Raw genomic sequence first — 21,946 nt, 5'->3', positions numbered from 1 at the left:
GAGGTTTCCTCATAAAAATCAATAATCATAGCTCTGCTCTCATCAGCGCTAAGACGGCTTTTATTCTCCTCAAGCAGACTGACAGTAACAGAATCATCTGCATACTTTGTCATGTGTTTGTGTACAAAATAAAAATTAGAATGGACAATAGAAGAATGTTTAAAACCAGAAAGACAATTAATCACTCATTCTTTATTTTCTTTCTCTTTTAATCATCCAAAAGCTAACCCACCAAATTTTTACTTAAAAGGTGATGATTTATCCTTCCTTGAACAGGCTGGGACAGTTTTTGGGTCAAAACATCTTCATTACATGTTTTTATTGTCAAACTGTTTTACTGAAGGGATCAGTCATGAAAATAGAAACATCAACAATACAAATTTGTTGATGTTTAAATGAACAGGGACATTCCCACGACCTTTTCCCTTGGACTTATATCTTGTCTCACTGAGGCTATTACATGTTTTTGTCTGCTCAGTTCTGCATATTTTGAATTTCAAATAAGCTGCTTCCGGCCACGCCCCCTCAACTCCTCCTCGATTTAAAGCAATTCCAGAACAGATGAGAAACAAAGTCTCCCATCTTGACATTTATCAGTCTAGAAAGCAATTATGAAGTCATTTCTAAGGCCTTGGGACTCAAACAAGAATGGGAGCCATTACCCACAAATGGAGGAAACATGCAACAGCGACCGATCTGTCAAAATGACTCCAATGGTCCATCGATGACTCACCAGGACGTCACAGAGATGCCAAGAACGGCATCTAAATGAAGCAAGCCTCACTAGCTTCATTTAAAATCTGTCTGCTTCAACAAGAAAGTGAGAGGGTGAAAATAACATCCATGGTAGAGATACAAGGTGAAAACTGACAGTAACCACAGAAAAGGCAAAGGCCCATCTCACATTAGCTAAAAACATCTTGACGCCGAACACCTGTGAGAAAACTGTAAACCTTCCAATAACGTCCCACTGCATCTGGTGTAAAAATAAGACAGCAAAAATATCATAGGTACAAAAACATGATAGTAACAGTGTGATGCTGTGGGGTTGCTGTAACCAAAGGCGGCATAAATTTAGCTCTGTGCCAGAAAAATAGAAACCATCTAGTCATCAGTTCATGAATGTATCAGAATAAGTGCTTCTTATCACAAATATCTGCAGCCACTTTATCTCTTAGGTCCAGGTTGATTGAAATCATAATCTAAAAACTGCATTTTATTCATTTTTTAAAGTTATTTTTGTCTCGTAACGTGCAAGCATGACAAAACGTGCATTTTACACAAACAACTTGAAGCTACGCCACATATTTTTCGATGACGAACCTCAACTAGGAGCTCCTCTGACAGCTATAAGGTTTAGATTTAGCTGAGCGTTTCTCCGGCGCCAGGCAGAGCAGCAGGAAGTTTTAATGGCTGCTGTTTTGCCATTCAGAGACGTTTTCTCCATCCCCACTGCCTCCCAGGCAGCACCACCCTCCATGAGGTGAATTCAATTAAACTTTGCTGCTGACCTATTTCCCTAACAATGAGCTCAGTGATCTGACAAAACACAGGTTCATGCCTGTACCCCAAGGACTGCGACTTCAAGGAACCGCTCTGCAACATCGCATCTCGCATGCATGCATGACTGCATGCAAGGCTGCAACATGCCTAACGAGCCAAGGAGAGGCAAGATTTAAACACAGTGTTTTGACTAGACATCTTTATCGTAGCGGGACGACTCCAGTCAGACCTATGGGCCAGTAAGATGGCTTCACCTGTTACTCTAGATACCCTGAAGATGGCCAAAACAATCTCTCCTGGAGTCCTAAATGGGAGATTGTTAGCAGATGAAGTGTTAACAACACAGTTCTATTAAAAGCCGTTTTCATTTAACAGGCGAAGAGAATGCTGATGGATCCATGGAGTCCATTTCTGCTCCGATGTGATCCAGTGTGGAAAAAAACAAAACAACAACAAAAACAACCCATTGGGCCGCTGGGGCGTTCCTGTGAGCATCATCAGCGCTCCTTAACTATTCTAAACTGACATCAATTGCTGTGCTGGCCTGATCCCAGTGGACCTTGTTAGCTCCATTTGAAAGCAAAATGAGCCAACTTCTGTGTCCTACTCTGGCACAGGCAGCCATGAGCCGCGGCTCCACTGGTGCAGTAGGCTGTGAATGTTAGAAGATGTCCCGCTAATTATCGAAGGGACACAGGTTTGAGCTGATGATATTTGTAGACTTGTTAGCACGTGGAGCCAGATTGTCTTGGCTCTCATATAAAGTCATTTCACACGCAGACAGAACGTTAGGATTTATATAGCGACCGGCGTCTGGGGATGTTTTATTATGTGTGCTGTGTACAGTAATATTTAATGTAGCTCTCAGGCTTAGCTGTCCTATTAGCTGCCTTTCCATTACAAATGTGTGCGAAACTTTGTCAGTATTCTGCTAATGTTGAAAAAGCACAACTTTACAAATGCGGTGTTTAAATTGAATAAGAAACAATTAAAATCACAGGTGATGAAGTTTGTTCACGCAATAAGTCATTAGAAAACATCCTGTGCCATCATCCTAAAACTACTTCCTGTCATCTTCTTTGAGATTTGCACCTGTGGCAACATCTGGTTGTTTATTATATGAAAAACAAATTTTGATGCAGCCAAAAAAACAAAACAAACTGATGGTAATGCCAAAGCATTTTATCAAAAAAAACTCAAAATTAGCATGCTTCCTTACCATTAAGCAAATTTATTTGCCATTAAGTGAGCAAATAATGCTCACTCATGTGGTCAATGGAAATGAAGCTAGTTTTAACTTCTAAGTCATTTTCAAACCTGGACGACTCGGTTCAGTTGGGGACCAAAATTGTAACATTTGTTATATTTTCAGCTGCTGTGGATGGCTTTCACACTGCAACCAATCGAAACCCTTTGAAAAAGCTCTTGTCCCTCCTCGCCTGTGGTGGCGCTGCACCAACAACCACTAAAGAAAACACCATTAAAAGCCTCTAAACTTTATTCTTCATGAAATGTAAACAAAATTGAGTGGCGTCAGAGTTTAGAGGCTGTAGGATTTCTCTCTTGTCTTGAGGCAATTTTTTAAAGTTGTTTTTACCCAGAACGCCATGCGCTATAGTCCACTTCCTGCTTTTGGAGCAGTCTCTGGTTCGCTTGGCATCCACATACGGATTCAAACTGTGCCAGAGTTCACTCCGATCAAATGGAGACCTCGATTTTTAGGCGGACCAGAGTTCACCTTTCTGGACCCACATTAGAGTTCTATTGAGCATTCACACCTCTCCAAACGAATCGGACTTCCCAGGCAAATGAACTGGAGCTGGATTAAAGCCGACTAAACAGGGCTGGTGTGAATGCACCTTTACTGTCCAAACAAAAAAAACTGAGATGTGAAGAAACTGCGTGCTCCTTTAAGTCAGGACTGAAAATGTGTTTTAATTACCAGCAGCTTTTGATCAAAGATTCTGACTAATAAACTGTTTGACAGTACTTATCACTTTGCTTGTGAATGCTGTTAGATAAGTAAACTTATCTGCCTTGCCTGTAGATTTAAGATGTGAATCTTAAATCTACAGTGTGTCAACAGGTTGTGTTTAGCTGAATCTTCTTGGACATAAATCACTGTGGCAGGCAACCCTGCAGAAACTCCCTCCAATAATAACTCAGACAGCAGACATGACTTCAAAGAGCAGGTAAGTTGGTCTATCTGCAGCGGAGACAACAGAGCTTCAGTGAGCGCTGAACCAGAGTCCAGATCAGATTAAAGGCAGCGGCTCGGCGCAGACAACCCCAGATTGGAAATGGAGTCTGGGTTCGCTGGGCAAAGTTACATTCACACCGAGTGTGTTGACAACTAAACAGAGACTCTTTCACCAACGAGGTAACAGACAGGGACGACACATGTATCCATGGTAACTGGACACAACAGCTGCCACGCTCAAGACGGGCTACTGTAAACTAGGCATGAGCTGCTAGCAAGGCGTACCGATTCAGAATCGTGAACATTTCTGTCAGTGTCCTTTTAATCAGATCTCAGGGGTGTTTTCTTTTTTTTTTTTTGCGTCATTTATCTTTGATTCAATTTTTGTTTTTGCACTTCACAAGTAAATGTGAGTAAACAAACTGCAATATCAATGAGAGAAAAATAAAATGCATAAAAAGTTAAATTATGCAGCCATTTTTGGTAGCTCCTGTATGTAACTGTAGATGTAGCAGAATAGGATAGACTTTATTGATCCCCAGGGGGAAACTGCTTATTAGTCGACAATAAAATAATAAAATCTTATTGAAAAATACCTGAACTCAGAGCTTACAGAGTTCTGACTGTTTTTATTAACTAGCAATTTGTCTCCCACTTTGACTAATTAAACTAAAAGTCAGTAAATGTCTGACCAGATGTTTGGCCTCTCTCACCAGTCTGAGGATGAATTTACTACACAACAGGTGATATGATTTCAGGTTCAAGTGAATCATTACAGATTTACTAATCTCTCGTGAGAATCCAGCCGAACCCCTTAAAGACAAAGTCTGTAACTTTTATTTTATTTATCTTTTTTACATATTTGATAAAACTGTCTCTATATTGTGACAGTTTGGCAAAAGACAGATAATCTGTGGGGAATCTCCTAGTTGCATCTGCAGAAATACACTGCTCAGTCAGAAACAACCAATCAGAACCAGGAGGAGGGTCTTAGAGCTGCCAATGAAGTTTGTGTACGCTATGGCTAGCTCTCCACAGAAGAGCATACCATGAATGCTCATGCTAATTAGCATGGCGGCTGGTGACGGCGGATAAACGGTGAGTTGTTTCTCCACCGTTAGCAACATACATGAGAGTGATTGACGGCGCTAAGTCCGTCCTCCTGGCTCTGACTGGTTGTTTTTGACCTGGAGAGCTGAATTTCTGCAGATGGCAACAGAAGCACAGGGAGGTGGAAGAGTTAGATTTTTTTTTCACAGATCATCTGTCTCACACACTACATGCTGACAGTTTTAGCAAAAACATAAAAACATTTACTCTGGAACTTAATCTGCCTTCCCTTAACTCTTATCAGATTGGCTGTAAAGAAGGTTTAGTTTCTCTCAGCTGCAGTGAAACTAACAACATGGAGGTTTATTTATTGCGTAGTTAGCCTCTTCTCGCCCGTTCTGAGCTCAGCGCCTTTAATCCACACAGTTTCTGGTTCCTGCTGCTGCAGAACAGACGCAGTTGGAAATAGCTGACAGTGTATTCAACATCTGAGGAGCGCCGCTGGCCTTTGAGACGTGTAACGTACACTTGTTTTCTCTCTGACAACGGGATCGACCAAAGAGAGGATACACAGCAGAGCGCGCCTTTGTTCCAACACATTATGTATTTTAAGGGATGTTTTTGCCTCTTCCTTGTTTGTAGCTGTAGGATGGACTGGAGACTGTACATATCAAACAGAGTTGCGTTAAAGCTCAAAACCAGTCATAAATACTCTTCTAAGTTGTTCTCCAGAGTCTAATGTGAGAACAATTTATGGTTTCAGCTTCCTGTCTGCTGGATTTTGTTCAACAAAGTTTAGAGATGACCAAACGAGGCGGCCGACTCCGGTTCCTCAGACGGCGGCTAAGAGGACCAACAAAGGCTGAACTTCCTGTCTCTGTGGGCGACCTGCGGGGAGTCGAGGTGACACAGGAAAACATGTTGATCTCAGCTTGGCAGAGCAGCGCTGAGGTCATCAAGAGCTTTTAGAAATGAGACAGGCTGACCGTTACCCCGGCAACAGGCTTCACTGATGAGCAGCCGTGAGGCCCCCCCCCCCCCCCCAACCAGACAATGCGAACGTGAGCGAGTGTGTACGGCGGTCACATTTTAATGCCCGACAGTCAGCTCTGGTTTTTTATTTTTGTTTTGTTTTTAGTGAAGTTTGTTTCATGCGGACGCACGGCTCCTTATTGTCTTGCTGTCTGAGATCTCCTCCTTTTGCAACCCTAGCTGCGGCATTATGGCTCGTTTCTGTGACATTTAGTGGAAAAGTAGAAGTGACAGAAAATTGGTCTCCATTAAAGTCTTTTTATCCTGGAAATCCGTCCAGACCATTCTCCAGACTGCGGTCTGTTCACAACACATTGCTCAGGCTCAGAGCCATGTGATAAGATCATTTCACAAAAAAAGAAAGAAAGAGAGACACTTAAGCCCTGCTGGACTAAGTTATCGAAACTAGTGTAAGCTGTGGGGGGGAAGTAAAAGTTGTTTAATGTGAAAATCACCGACAGCCTCAATATGAGCAGCTTCAGAGGAAATGTAGCTAATATCCATCTTGTAACTACAGAGAACATGTTCACAAATACAAACTAGTGAGATTTCAGGCGATGGATCAGCATAAAATAATGTTAATATGAAGTAGAAGGAAATTTTAATTTTGTTTTTACAAATAAAAATCTAAAACGTCCTGGACGAAATCACCAAAGCTGCAACGACACAGTTCAGATCAGAGGTCTGCAACTCCAGGATAAACATGCCCTATTTTTCACACCTTCAATGAATGGCCCATTTAAAAACTTTTTCATATACAAGGCACATAGGAGTAGATGCGACAGTCACCATCCGTCCCGTATTGAACCTATACGGGACGCGATTTGTTCCGTAATCTACAGAAGTGGCCCCCCGAGTACTTTATATAGTCGGCTGCCCCAGTCATCGTTTCACTCACGGTGTTGGTGTTGTGATATTGTGCCCAACTGCTTTCTGGGTAACACAGACCAACCGACACTCTGCCGCCACAGTCTCTCTCTCTCTTCCCCCGGATTATAAGGCGCACTGTCGGCTTTTGAGGAAATTGAAGGTTTTTAGGTGCGCCTTATAGTGCGGAAAATACGGTAATATAATTAACATTATTTATCTTGCCACCATTGGGCCATTTCATATCGCAGTCAAGTAACTATGTTATCCTCAGTTGTTATAAAAATTCTTCACATATCAAATGTGACTGAATGTTCAGTGGGAGGGTCAACATTTTGTTCCTGATTTAATCCTGAATTTTATGTCACTACCGGTAAGTTTCTGTCTTTTTCTGTAAAGGACTTTATCCCCCACAGCGCGCACACACACGCTCTGCTCTGATGGTGAATAGTGCAGCATCAGGCATTTACTGACTGTCTGTTCTATAGTACAGAAGAAAATACATTAAATACAATCTGAATATTTGGGATGAATCATGTTTTTTTTTAGCTACTCTGTTCAAAGTGTTATTTTTGGTGTTCACTATCAGCTGCTGTTTGTCCACAGTGTGGTCTGTAAGTGTGGACATGACTTCCTGTAGGACGCATGAACCCAGTTCCAGCTGGTGTAAAGGTCTGGTGTGTGTGTGTGTGTGTGTGTTGAAAGGCAGGGTCACGGAGGAGTAATAGGATTGCTCGGCCTTACTCCTTCTCAGGACTCTCTTGCAGAGACAGGCCTCCTAAATCATCCTCACGCCTCTGAGCAAGATGGAGGACCAGGCGTTGCAAGGCGCCGCCTCCACCCGCCCGACCTCCACGCTGCCGCCACCGCCGCTCGTCCAAATGGGGTGCAGTTATTGCTCACGGCCACGGTTTCTCCTCAGCCTCCTGCAGGAACGGATTCATATCCAGTCAGCATTCTGTAAATATCCAGAGAGAGAGAGGGCAGGGTCACCACAGCTGTGCCACACTTCCTGCTCAGACTCGCTGCTGATCTGCATCTTTTTTCCCTTTACTTCCCTGGATTCTCACGGTCCGGCTGCGGTCTGCGTGTCCTGCGTTCACTTACCTTACCATCATGTTTTAAAAAAAGATCCAGATTATTGTTTAAAAATAGGAAGCAGGAAGTAAACACAAAGTAATGGCTACTTTGTTTTTTACTATTAATTAAAAAAGACTCATGGTCTTCTGTGTGTTTCTATGACAACCCAATTCACAGAAACTGTGTTAAATGTTCAAAATTTAGAATATTGTTTTACCACCTAACTCTGCTTCCAACTTGCCCCCAGCTTCACCTCTGACCTCTCTGCTGCCTTCCAGTGTTAATGACAGATTCCACACAGCTGGACCCCATTTGCTAATTAGCTTACCTCTGCAGCCAGTCAGCTGCCCTGGATTTTATTTTGGGGAATCGGAGTGAAGAGGTAGAAAATGATGTCACACTTTCATACACTGCGCATGTGAGCTGACATTCTGATTATAACTATTTTGAGTTGTTTTAACACAGAAAATCAAAAGTGATACGTTGAAGTCTAAGGGAAGTGTAAGTGGCGATACGCCGATCCGATACCGATATCTGAGGTTTAGTATCAGTACCGATCCAATACAGAAAAATGGCTGAATTGACATAAAACATTTATTTATTTTCATACACATAACTCTGCAGCAGTACAGCTCATTTAAATACACCAGTAGCTTCATAAGTTTGGTCAAACACGTAAAAACAACTTTAATTTGTTCAGTCAGTGCAATTAGGAGTAGAACAAAATAAACAATAAACCAACAAAAACAACAGGTTGACTACTTTGGTCAAACATAAAAATAAACTGCAGCAAACCTTCAATCAAATGGTTCAGAAAGAGCAATTAGGAATTATAACTATAATGTGTAATAATAAAGCATGACATAAATTATTATGGTAATCTATTTATATACTAAATAGATCTGCCCTTCTGGATCGGACACATTGTTACAGATACCCGATCTAGAATGTCTTTCAATATCGGGGCCAATACAGATATTAATATTGGATCGCTGCGTCTGTAGTTGGAAGAGGGCAATAGGTGAAAATGTCAAAGATCTTCAAATACATTTTTCAACAATGATAAACAATTAATTCACTTACATGACAAAACAACGACCGAGGCCCCCAAATAAATCAGACCAACTACTGCGGTCACAATTAATGTCAAATGTGGTTTTGAGAAGAAATTTAAATAAAAATTTTAAATGAGTTTTGCCATTTAAATGAAAATGTAAAAAAAAAAAAATCTGTATTTTTGGATTTCTTGAATAAGCACCTGCAAAGTGCTGTAATGTGCAAATGAGTGAGCAGTTAGAGGAGAAAACCTGCAGCCCTTAACGAGCTGCTGCTGCTGAGTGACTGACAGGAAACATGGCCGCAACCAGAGAGCTGTCAGCCGAGGCCAGGGGAAGGATTTTAAAAGTTCATTAAGAGGAAAATTCAACAACAACAAAAACACACACACACACTCATCCTGTCAGCATTGTCAGAAATGTCGAACAAACGCATTAAAAGCTGGAAGCCTGCAGAAGGTAAACAAGCAAGTAGACAGAGGATGACGTCAAAGTGTCAGGATGGAGAATAGAAACGGGCGTGAAGCAGAAAATGAGAGAAACAAACAGAAGCAGGCTGCGGCTGAATTATGACTAAAGAGACTGAATTATGATCTGCAGCGAAAGGAAACACGAGCAGCAGACAGAAGGAGGGCCAAGAAGAAGAAAAATCAGCTGAATTTCCACTGACGCTAGACGCAAATTTTGAAAATACTTTGATAAAAATGTTTGTTGCTAGGATGAAGCGTGTCATTTTTGGCCGTATCAAAATCGGTTTATTTCACACAACAGCAACGGGAACGCCTTCATGACGTCACAAGAGTCACATGATCAACAACAGGATGTTACTGCTGACAGAAAAGACAAAGAAGAAGACAGGAAGTAGTTGGAGGATGTTTTTTATGTGATTTTTTTTTAAATTGTGTTTCAATGTTTAATGAAAACACTGCATCTGCTAAATCATGTTTTAGCTTAATGCTGACAAAGTTTTGTCGACATTCGTAAAAAAAACACAGATATTGTGTCATTTTAAGAAAAGAACCAGATTCAGTGATTTAAAAAAATAATAATAAAAATAATAATTCCATCTTCTGAAATGTTTAGCAAACATTGAGGACATTTCTCCAAAATATTATCGGAATATTTTCCTGTCACAAAGGAAAGATGATTTAAAAAAAAAAACTGTTGTTCATCACAACAGACATCCAATCAATGACGAGGTTATTTCTAATCAGACAGAACAATAACGAAAGGACTTGAAAATATAAGCTGCCAGCTGCCGGATGAAGGAGCGGGGACAGTCTTGATGAAAAATAGCTTCTCATTTCTGGAGTTTTGCACTCAGACTCCCTCAAACATCCACATTTTTCTTGGGCCAAAATTAACGTCTCTCTGCCCAATAAACCACTTTCCCCCAGTAAAAAGCTGCAGCGTTCTGCAAAGATTTTCCTTCAGAGTGCGTTTTAATGGGATTTTATGTAGGAGACCAACACGAAGTCGGTCAAAACAGTGGAGGTGGAAGGACAAGGATTCATGGTGTTCAGTATTTGAAACAATATCCCAACACATTCTGATGCAGGATTTGAAAACAGAGAGGCTGATGCTTAAAGAAAACCAGCCAGAAGTGTTTTCAGTTTGGCACAAGGTTGTGTTCGGGACACCGTGAATGAATCCATGCAAAACTTTAACACTGAATACGACCCAGTGCCACTGTGAGACATAGTGGTGGCAGCGTCATGCTGGGGTGAAGATTTTCTTCTCTAGGAAAAGAGAAGCAAGTCAGGAAAGACGGGGAATACGAGAGCTGCAACTATTTCCATGTCGTTACATTTACTTTTACTCTGCCGTGCTCTTTAATTTTGTCATGAAGTACGGCTGTGAGCAGCTGCACTGGACGGAAAACAAGCTGGTTTTCACTGAAAATCACACACACACAGGCAGTTTTTGATGAGAGATTAATTTATAGTATGTTGAATCTTAGTTTCATTTATTTATTCTTGTGTATAAAAAGCTCAATCAGCACCTTTCTAAAGGATATTCACTGTTTAAGATGAGGCGGCACTCATAAACTCATCATCCTCTGCCGCCTCAGACTTACCTGATGTCAAGTTGGAGTCCGTGACCGATGTGTGATAAACATTTAGCATGATGTTAGTGCAAAGATCATAAAAATTCCTTACAAATATTTCTAAATTAGCTCAATGAAATCTGTGATTTTGATAGAAAAAAACAAAAACAAACCAAAAAAAAAAAGTCCTGGATGGACTGACCATCGTGAAAAGATGTTCAATATTATTTAATTTGAATAAACGCTTATTGAATACTGAAACAAACAGCTATTTATTGATATATTAGCAATTTAATGGGTTTTATCAGTGCAATCAGGAACAACCGGCCCTTTAAGAACATTCAGATTTTTGTTACGGCCCAAAATGAAAATGATTTTGACGGCGCTGCTCCACAGCGACGCGTTTCACAGGATTATCATTCAGCTTCATCATTAAGCTCTAAACATGTCACTTTTTAGAGTTAGTTTGCAGATTAAAGCGCAGTTTAACTAATTAAGCACCAAAAGGCGTCGAGAGAACTCCAATAAAACTCATGAGTGTTTATTAAAATGACTGGGTTTTTTTTATTTCTGCTTAGCAAATTAGAGCGATGATGCTGATGCATCCCAGCATAATGTGATTTTTCACTTGAAGCAGCGTTTAAAAAAATAAAATAATCTGTGGATAAACAAGACGCAGCAGGCCGACCGCCGCTGGGAGGAAACGCTCCTCCATCAGCTTCCGCTAACGGAGGCTCTGCGTGGCTGTGGATCAGCGCTTTAAGAAAAAACCCGATGCCTTTATTAAACTGCTTGTTTTATGATGATGATTCAAAGCTGCTTTTCAAACTATCAATTAAACAGATTTAGACCGTTATCGCGCGACAGTAATTAAGCGCCACAAAGCTAAATTTATCCCATCTGCAGCAGATAAAGCGGGTCGCTGCGAAGCGCCGTGAACTCTCAGCGGTTCCCCTTTTGTTCGCTGGAGCCTCCGGACTTATCTGAGATTAGCACAGCAGCTTTATTCCTCCATCTTCCTCACGGGGCCGTGATGGAATCATTAATTCAGATATTTATTTATTTAGCAGACTTCCCTTTATTCACGTCTAAGTTTTTTTTTTTTTTATTTCCCCCTCCGCTTGGCTTTCCAGCGCTGATCTCGGTTTTCCTGTCACCGTGACAGTCAGAGCCAGTTCTCTGTCTTTCACTGACAGGCTCACTGTGCTGGGGGAAGAATTGAAGTTTATATCCTTATGAGTTATTTAGATTTAACTCCAAATCTAAATCTTGCACAGTGAAATCACCATGGGAACGCAACACATCCATGAAGAAAAATAAACATAATACAGAAATCAATCAAACAAACAAACAAACTAGGGTGAATGCTAGATATCAATGATTAAAAGTACAACTACCGTAGTCATTTACAAACTTTAAAAAATAGGAGATGAGAATAAGCAATACAGCAAATGATAAAATGTAAAACTTTTTTCTAAATAAATCTGACTAAATGTTGCCTGTTTCAGGTCAGAAGCTCTACCTCCATTTATTTATACTCAAAATTATAAAGTAATCATTCAAGAAACTACATTTGGTGAAAAGGTTTGCTAAAGTGTTGAGTGACTGGTCATAACATCTGATTTGATATGTAAAAACTCTATAATCTAATAAAAATCGAGCAGAAAACAAGTTCTATGTTATCATCAGACCCTGAGAAAGGTGGCGTGGTTTTTGTTACAGTGTGGAAATATTTAGCATCAACTGGCCTGATGAAAGTCTGAGTCACAACCCGATTCATTTATGTTAGATGAGTTAATTTAACATACTGTATTTTATAAATGATTTATAATTCACCTAATTTTGTTAAGTACATCTTAACTGATTTATTTGGCTTTTAGCTGCTGCTTGGATAATTTAGTCTTGGGAATACTGACTAAAATGTACCCAAGGTAAATGTATGCAAATTGTTACACTAAATGAATTCTAATTTGACTTTATTTATTTTTTTAGTCAGTGGACCCTGTTAAAACGAGACGAAGCCTTTTGGTCAGACAGAGGAAATGATCAGGAGCTGGAGCCACTCTGTGCTTATCCACTGATTTTGGAAAAAACTAAATCAGAAAAATGAACCAAAAATAAAACGACAAGAAGGAACTGAAGAAAGGTCGACATTCATTCATCCAGTCTGCCCACCAGAACATCTGCCAGCAAACAGAACCCGGACATCAAGCATTAATCCAGTTTGGCGTTCGGGACTGGATCGTCTCCAAAACACAAATAAGTGAGTTATTGTTTTGCTTTATTATTTCCTGGACATGAAATCCAAACAGAACAAATCTGTACCAGAGTCAGAATGCAGATGAGGCGAGACGCAGAAAAATAAATCAACTGATTACTAAAGCTGCACTGCAAAAAACTAGATCTGGGTTTGGTTTAGTTCCTACTGCAAATATGTTCATACACATGAAATAAGACTAAATAACTTACAAGGAGCTTTTCAGCAAAATATGCAGATTGATTAAAGCCAACAATTATTTAATACCGACAAAAAAATAAATACTTGTTCCGCTGGCAGATTATTTCACTTATCACTTAGGAAAAATGTCTTGTGAAAAAAAGTGAAATCATTTGTCAATGGAACAATTTTTTTTCCCATCAATAATAATGAAGTCAGTTTTTGTCTTATTTCAAGCATTCTGACATATTTGCACCAGAAACCAAAACTCCTCGGTAAGATTTTGTGTTTTTGAAGTGTGGGGCCACCACACCGTCAGAAAACTGATAGAAAACTACATGATAGTTTTATGACCCAGACTGCTGCCATGAACCTACCAAACAATATGAACGCACACAGAGCACCAGTTAGATCGAGAGCAAAGATCAGAACTGTTCTCTGACTGACTGTTTATGTAAAAGATTGCAAAAATACTGAAAAAAGTGGGTGCAAATAGCTCCAACTTAATAATTCTTAATTTTTCTTTTAATTTGTTGATGCTCCTGTTCTTGCGTTTCCTCAGAAGAGCGCCGCCTGGTGACAGGTTTTCCTCTCGCTTTTGGAATCGGTGAGTTGGACCGGCTCTGAAAGGCGTGAAGAGGACAAAACCAGAAACATCTGCTGTGGAGCCTGGCACATTGGAAAAGGGAATCCATTAGGATGGACCCAGCACTCGCTTTAATAAAATAAAAAAAGAAAAAAAGAAAAATTTGGCGAAAAACTCAAAACTCTTGGATTCAGAAATAAAACATGTCACAGTGTATTGCAAACAAAACAAAACAAAAATGAGATAACAAAATACCCCAGCTGCTTGAATATTTCCACACACAGATCCGTGCTGCAGCTGCCTAAAGGATAAGAGCCAAATGGGGGATCTATTATGGATAATTAAGTCATAATATACACTACATTGTTACGGCGGACAGAGGAGAACCGGGAAGGATTCTGCTTTAAACACACACCAGCTGCACATCCATCTACCTCCAGGATAAAATCATTGCTTTTGCTATAGTTATTAGTCAGTGACAAAAAATAACTCTACTTTATGTGTTACTTTGAAATCAACATGGTGTGTATTTTTCTATCACGTCTGCTGCGGTGCAACAGTTAACATCGATGGATGCTTGAGGAGGAGGAGGAGGAGGAGGAAGAGTGGTGGCATCCAAGGCAGACTCTCGCTTACAGCTCTGGGATTTTGGTGAAACGGGAAAGTGTTGAATCTTTTCCAGATTTTCCTAAAGTCTCTCATTCGCTGTTATAATGAACCCCATATACACCCTGAGCCTCCTCTGCAGACCGAAGTCCAGTTCTGCTCCATACCCGACTCTTTAGGGAAAAGAAGAGAGAGAGAGAGAGAGAGCAAGAGAGAGAGAGAGAGAGAGAGAGAGAGAGAGAGAGAGAGAGAAGCCCCAAGAAGAGAAGATGTTCTTTGTCAGAGTCCCAGCCAGCTGTGTCAGAGGAAACAAAGGAGGTTCAGGTCATTACCTGGCTGTGGGAGACGAGGACGTCTCCGGATCCAAGCTTTCAGAAGCTCTGCCTTGATGACTGGACCTTCCCTCTCACATGCTGCGGTCCAGACAGGAAACCTGTCCAGGAAGGCTAACAGCTGCACACATTACGCTCTTCTCTCCTTCCTTCCTCATGCTCTCTGATATTGAGTTTTTATCTCACCAAGTTCACGTCTGGACTAAAGCAACACAGTGAAAGTTTTTAATCCATTTTAATCCATGCTTAAAAACCGGCTGTTGCTTTTGAACCATAATAAATGACCGACATGTTCAATGTGTGTTGATGCTTTTGGTGATGTAGCAAGCCATAAGAGCCCGCATGTCATTGGTTTATTAATCAGCGACTGTATGTAGTTTCTATGACTTGTGTTTTTATGATGTAAAGCACTTTGAACTGACTGGTTGCTGAAATGTGCTACACAGATAAACTTAAATAATTGGTATAAAGTACAATGTAAAACACATTCATTACAAAAAAAAAAAAAAAAAAAAAAAAAACCTGGACCCCCCCTGAACCAAGATTTCAGGCCCTGGGTTACTGCCCTCTTTCTAAAGTCAGGCCCAGCCTGTGTGTCATTTGGTGGAACAATAGTTTGAATTCAGGTTTTTTTTTTTTTTTAAACAGCAGCCATCATAGAGCACATGAACCAATGAGAACAAACTAATGACGTGATGAACTTCATATAAACTACTGTCTGCCACTATTTAGCTAAGGCGCTACATGGGAGTTTATCTCTGTTAGCATGTGTGGCAGAGCGTGTCAACGGTTTTCCTGAATGCCGGTTATCACCATGTGATCAGTGCAGCACAGTGACAAGATGGCTGCCGTAACCAGATCAAAGGAGTGGGTTGTGAGGCTGTGGCTGTGGTGAACCCCATGCGGCCTTGTAACACTTCACCGGCTGGTGTGGGCAAAGTGGAGGAGCAGGAGGTTACAGCCCATGTTAGAAGCAACTAATGCCACCCTGTTACATATAAATGACATGATTGTGAAGAAAGTAGTTTCAAAATAAAAGCCAAAAATTCAGAATAAAAGTTCTTTCATGAATTGTTCAGAGTCTAAACCAGGGGCTGAGTTTTTTAGAGACACGACCCTTCAAAACAAAACCACTTTTTACAATATCTTCTTTTGGATTTAAAAAAAAAAATTCATTAAAAGAAAAGAACATCAACTTCTTTGAACTCTTCAACTGCTTCCATAAAAGGGAATGAATGCATTTTCTTTACTAGTATCATCAAATCTTAAAAAAGTTCTGCAACCTATAGAAGAAAGAAAATGACTTTACAGAAAACACTCACTACATTCATCCATTACCTTTACGTTCTTAAAAATTGCTCACCATCTTTGGTCAGTTATTAAAAGTCACAGCAAGAGGTATAAAGAGCCTTTTATGACTTTATATATCTGTGTTTATAATCTGGAGCCAGACATAAACAGAGATATTTCACTCAGTTGTAAATTTAATGAAGTTTTACGATTCCACCCAATGAGCTGCCAGTCTGTGAAGCAGCAGAATATTAGGACCATGCTAAGAACAAATAAAAATATAAACTACAAGAATAAAGTCATAATATTACTAAAATAAAGTCAATATTTCTAGAATAAATTCATAGGATTACGAGAATAGTCAGACTTTATTCTCGTAATACAACTTTATTCTGAAAGTACTATGACTTTATTCTTGTAATACTAGCAATTTATTCTCGTACGACTTCATTTTCAAAATACTGATTTTATTCTGTTTTTTTTTTTTTTACTTTACTCAATTTCATTTTTAAAATTTTGTAATACTCTTGTACAACTGTAACAAAATTTAGTGGGATTTTTTTTTTTGTCTTGTAAAAATTTTTTGAAAGTTTGAACTGAAGTTATTTTAGGAGCTTTTCCGTTCTAACAAACAACAACAATAAATAAAAAGAGGTGAAAAATGTTGTACCTTAATTTAAACTTTTCATTCTTTGTTCGAGCTGGAAGCATCATCAGCTCTCCGGATCCGTCTGGGATTCTCTGCGTTCTGGTCGTCGTGACGACACCAGTCGGGCTTACAGAGAAAACGAAGAACAGAGGAGCGCCACCAAAAACACCACAGCAAGCCATTCACTGTGTTATGAATTTTTTATTATTATTATTATTATTGTGAAATATGCTCTTACATTTTTCACTACCCCACAGACTAGGGTAGTCATAAATAAAATATTCTTACAAAATGTTGCAATAAATCATAAATCAAACTATTTTTTGTTTTGTTGCTTTTTTTGTTTGTTTTTTTTGTACAGTTGATTGTTTTTATTTATACATAGATCATATTTACATTTTTGCCCTTTTCTTTTGTTTTTGTTCTTTTTACAATGCTGAGACTGAATAGTGTACCATTTATATAGTACAAACATTTCCTTCGATTGAAAGCAGAGGTATAAAAGCTCTCCTCTGTCCTGAGAAGACGCTGGCTTCTACTCTAGTGCATTTTATCGTCAAGATTTTTAAGGCTACGCGGGCTTCACCTGATGCACACACACACACGGCGGGTTCATCATCATCCTCATCATCATCACGGTCGTGGTGGTGGAGGACGAGGGAGCTCATTTTCCTGAACTGCGTCTGCTGATTGTCCCTGGCACAGACCGCCCACCCCCCCTCTTCCAACATTAAAGCTGCTGCCGACTGCCTGGGCTGAATCACCAATTACGATCTGACAACTTATTCGTTCTTTCAGTCAGTTACAAATGCCGCAGGGGTAAAATGTCACAGAGCGTGAGGGCCCACGCTCGTCACATTATCTGCCGTACGCCGATGACCCACTGAGAAACAACAACAAAATAAAGTCAATTTCCCACCGCGGGGGGAGAGGGGAAGGAGCGGGGGTTTGTACTTTTCTGTGTGTTTTGGTTTCCCGGATAGAGGGAGTCGGTGCAGTGCTCCCTAGTGGTAACAAAAAACAACCACACACTAAAAAAGAAAGAAAGAGAAAAAAATAAAAGCCCTTTTCTTTCTGTTTCTGCGACAGAAATCCATAAACAAAAAGACGTGAAGCGGATAATTGGCGGGAACCGTGAGCCTCTTACGGGACGTCCTACGATAACTCCAGTCCTGCACGCAGACGCAGGCCGGTTAGCAAACAAGCACTGAGCACACCAGACGGAAGAGGAAAGCGTGGCGCTGACTCCGCTCACTCCCAAACTGCAACACTGTGTTTTTGTTCTCACAACTTCATGTTTTGTTTTATTTCATCCTACCTGTCCAGCAGGTAAACTGTACAGCCTACAAATCTAGGTTTGGAGGAACAAACGGTGCAGTTTGCACTGCAGGAAAAAAAAATAACTCAAAGATTAAAAAAAAAACAAACTACATATTTGATACACTAGAACACATGGTGTCTCTTTGGATTGTTGTTCAACTGGATTTGAAATAAAAAACAAACATAAAAAAAAATCAATGTTGATCTAAAATAAAAGATGCATCAATGTTTTGGGACCAAAAAGTGCTTAAAAATACAGAGTGAACTCTGTGAAATGAGAAGCTTCAGTCGGTGAAATCAACATGTGGCTTTTGTGTTTCCTTCTTTAACTTTTTAAACCCGTCGGTACACTGCAAAAACATAAAACCTTACCAAGTTAGTTTCATCTAGTTTCCAGTGCGAATATCTCAGCATAATGGTCAATAATTAGTTGATGAACAATTACTTCTTCCATTGGCAGATTATTTCACTTGTAGCATGTCTTATCACTGAAATAATCTGCGACTGGAACTAGGACTTCCTCATCGATATTAAGGAATTATTGACTTAAAACAAGCTCCTATAACTTGCTGAAAAGTTACTGCCGAGTTAGTTTTGTCTCATCAAATGTGCTGAGATATTGGCTCTAGAAACTAGACCAAAGGTTCTGTGGTTTTGTCGTGCAGCTTCCGTCTACGGACTTTCTAATCAGAGCCAAAAGCAGAAATAAAAAAATAAAAAATAGAGCGAACGCTTTAACAGCAGCCATTAGTATGCTACCTGCAGAGTTGCATGCAATTAAAACACAAAAGTAAAACCTCCCTCCCACCCCGCTGTCTCCCCTCCAGTAGTCTGGGCTCGGATGAAAGATGAGGGCTGCATAAAAGCTCATTGACAGGCAGATAACGCCGGGATCAAGCTAATATCCATCCAAGGTTCTACAACACACTAAAAGGATATGAATTGAGCCGTTTGACACGGAGAGATAGCGCGCGTCTCGATCCTTTCATTACAGCGGAGTCTTAAGAGTTTCACTCCAAAATGGAGACATACCCAATTTAAATAAATTACAACCTCATCAGGAACCGCGATGGACGCCGTAAAGCCGCCGTGGATTACTTAACTCGCCGTTCGCCGCGTCCGTTTAGCTTACAATCTGGCGGCAGCAAAAAAAAAAAAAAAAAAGAAAAGAAAAAAAAAAAAAAAAAGAAAGTGGTTGTAATGTGGATTTGTTAGGAGTGAAACACAGAAGCAGCAGCTCCTTGTGATAAAAAGATAAGGTTGCCAGGACAACACACGAGGCCCTTCAGTGCTTTTTTTTCAGTCGTCGATTAACCGCAAACGAAAGTGATCAGTGTCGAGAACGCTAATCTGTTCCTGCGCCGCAAAAACACAAAATCTTACCAAGTTACTTTGGTCTAGTTTTTAGTGGAAATATCTTAGTACACATGAAACAAGACTAAACTAACTTACAAGTAACTTGTAAGTTAAATAAACTTGTTCCAAGTTTATTTAACTTGGAACAAGTTAAATAAATACAAGCTCTTAATACAAGCTCTTATATCTTGCTCTTCATGAGTTAGTTTTGTCTTATTTCGATCGTACTAAGATATTAGTACTAGAAACTAGACTTAAAAAAAAGTATTTTTGATCTAGTTTGCGTTTGGATTGACTAGGCGTTTGTGTGCATGCTGGAAAAAAAAAGGGGGTCTAGCTTGTGGAGACAACAGAATAAAATCAGTGGTTTTCACTTTAAATTAAAAGTAGGGATGCACTGATCAATTAGTCAGAGTTGTGGCAATTGTCCCATGTTCTTTTGATTGACTCTGATTGGTGATGTCAAATCCCCAGTTTTTCCTTTTTTTCTTAAACATAAATTCCTCAATTCCATAAAAACTAAGTTTCTCTATCAGGTCTTTAAATGTCTCTCCCAGTTTGGTGCAATTTACAGCGAAGTCCCGATGAATAAAGCTGGAACATGTGCTCTGATACATAATGTCATTTCTCTATCAGATTCAAACTGCAGCACATTTTTTTTATATTTTTTTTCCTGTGTGTTTTTATTACTTCTTCAATCGCTTACATTCCATAAAGAATCTGGGAATGAGCCGAACATAAGAAGTGGTACCAGCCTCGGAAAAACAAAAAACAAAAGGCTTCTTGGTTGCACCTCTAAACGAAAATCCAAACGGAGGGGCAGTCTGTGCTACATGTCGTACTGAGAAAGTGCGCAGGGACACGTCGACTCCGGGCTGTCGAGAGCGACGATGGAGCCGCCGCCGCAGAGTCTTAGCAGAAGAAGATCTCTCCGTCCATGGGGGGCTCGGTAACATGCTGAGGGTCTGAGGGGAGGAGAAGACAGGAGTCAGTGTCGGGATCTGTCACACAGAGCCATTAAAGGAGAGTCAACAGGCTGCCTGAGGGAGCTGCCTAATGTGCTGCATGTTCATTTCACAGCCATCATCTCCAAACATATTTGTGTTTCTCTCATGTCTCGCTGCTTTTAATACCAAGTCATTTTTTTCTTTACTCCTCTCTCTGCTGCATCTGTCTGATCTGTAAACACAGGAAGGATCTTGAATATAGGATGGGAAAGAAAAAAAAAAGGAAAAGAGTGCTGCAACTCCGCCCCTCCCTTCCTGAAATGTAGGACAGCTGAATAATTTACTCTCCAAACTAATTTACTCCTGCAACAAATGTGCGTGTCGCCTCGGCGACCCGTGCGGAATACTAATCGGGTCTCTGTGAAAACAGGGAGGCAAGAAAAGAAAGAAAAAGAAGAGAAAAGAAGGTGTTGTCTGATCAGACGCTGATGGAGTTGAAACCCAGAAGCTTCCAGTGATAAATGTCTGTGTAGTTCACGAGACGGATGAAGCAGCCTCTCTGGTGTGAGCGCTGACGAAGCTTTTCTTTGATCTGGGTACTCAAATCTCCCGCTTATCCTCTTCTGGAGGATGAAACGAGTCAAAGGAGCAGCCACAGTCCTGATTCTGATCACAACTGTTCGCAGGTGGCTGAAACGGAGGATGGAGCGACGTGGCTACATGTGAACCAGGTCGACACGGAGGAGCTTCATGAGTTCATTCAGTACAACGTCCAACTTAGGTTGAGTTCAGCGAGTAAATTACTCTAAAAACAAATGAGAGAAATGGTTTCAAAATGTGGCTTTTATTTCATCCGTCCCTTCTGTGAGTCGTATGATGGAGTATTAAGGCCAGCCAGCGAGAATTTTTAATTAATTATGACAATAATCATATTAGCAGGAGAAAGATGCAAAATTATCAGAATAAACATATTAAAATTACGAGAAAAATGTTTCTTCAATAAGAAAAAGCTTCCAGAGCCATCAAGATCAGTTTGTGGTTCTTTCTTCAAAACATACAGCTTTTAAAGTTTATAATTCTGTTACTGATAATAATCTGATGCTGATGGGTAAAACATATTAAATATTTCTATAAAGTCTGTAAAACTCGTACCAAATCATAACTTCACTAGATGCTCAACTTTCCTCAACTGAATTTTTCTTATTTTTTATGTAAGAGTATGTAAAGAAAACTACAACTTTATTCTGGTAGCATTATGAGTTTATTCTTGTATTATTTTGACTCTGTTATCGTATTTCTGTAGTTTTATGACTTTATTCTCATGATTAAATAAAAAAAAGATATCTTAGCCTGGTCTTAATACTTTGAAATAAAAGCTGTAAAACACGCTTGTCAAACAAGATGGCCGCCATGGGCGCGCTCACATCACTCTGAACTATGCAAACTACGGGAAAAACCCCCAAAATTTCCAATAAAATAGATATTCAAAAAACAAAAATTCAATCAACCAATAAAATCGATTCATTGCCCAGAGCTGGTTTTCACATATTTTCACTAAGAGAGCTAATAGATTTGACTATATAGTGATA

At 39.9% G+C, this 21,946-nt stretch overlaps 1 protein-coding gene across 5 annotated transcripts in view; it reads right to left on the bottom strand.

The window, feature by feature from the left end:
- Positions 1-16,915: 16,915 nt before the first annotated feature.
- The window catches only part of akap13a (A-kinase anchoring protein 13a), a 127,201-nt gene continuing 122,170 nt past the window's right edge, over positions 16,916-21,946 (bottom strand). For all 5 annotated transcript variants that reach the window (XM_088004136.1, XM_088004131.1, XM_088004134.1 and 2 more), the window contains one exon: positions 16,916-20,375. In XM_088004136.1, the coding sequence (XP_087860262.1) occupies positions 20,323-20,375 (53 nt within the window). In that variant the 3' untranslated portion in view covers positions 16,916-20,322. The remainder of the gene's footprint in view (positions 20,376-21,946) is intronic.

The sequence above is a fragment of the Poecilia mexicana genome, unplaced genomic scaffold (genome assembly GCF_051168715.1).
Source record: "Poecilia mexicana isolate PSO_F unplaced genomic scaffold, ASM5116871v1 scaffold_3, whole genome shotgun sequence".
Lineage (NCBI taxonomy): Eukaryota > Metazoa > Chordata > Actinopteri > Cyprinodontiformes > Poeciliidae > Poecilia > Poecilia mexicana.
The sequence above is the reverse complement of the archived record's forward strand: the minus strand, read 5'-3'. Positions and strand labels throughout refer to the sequence as shown.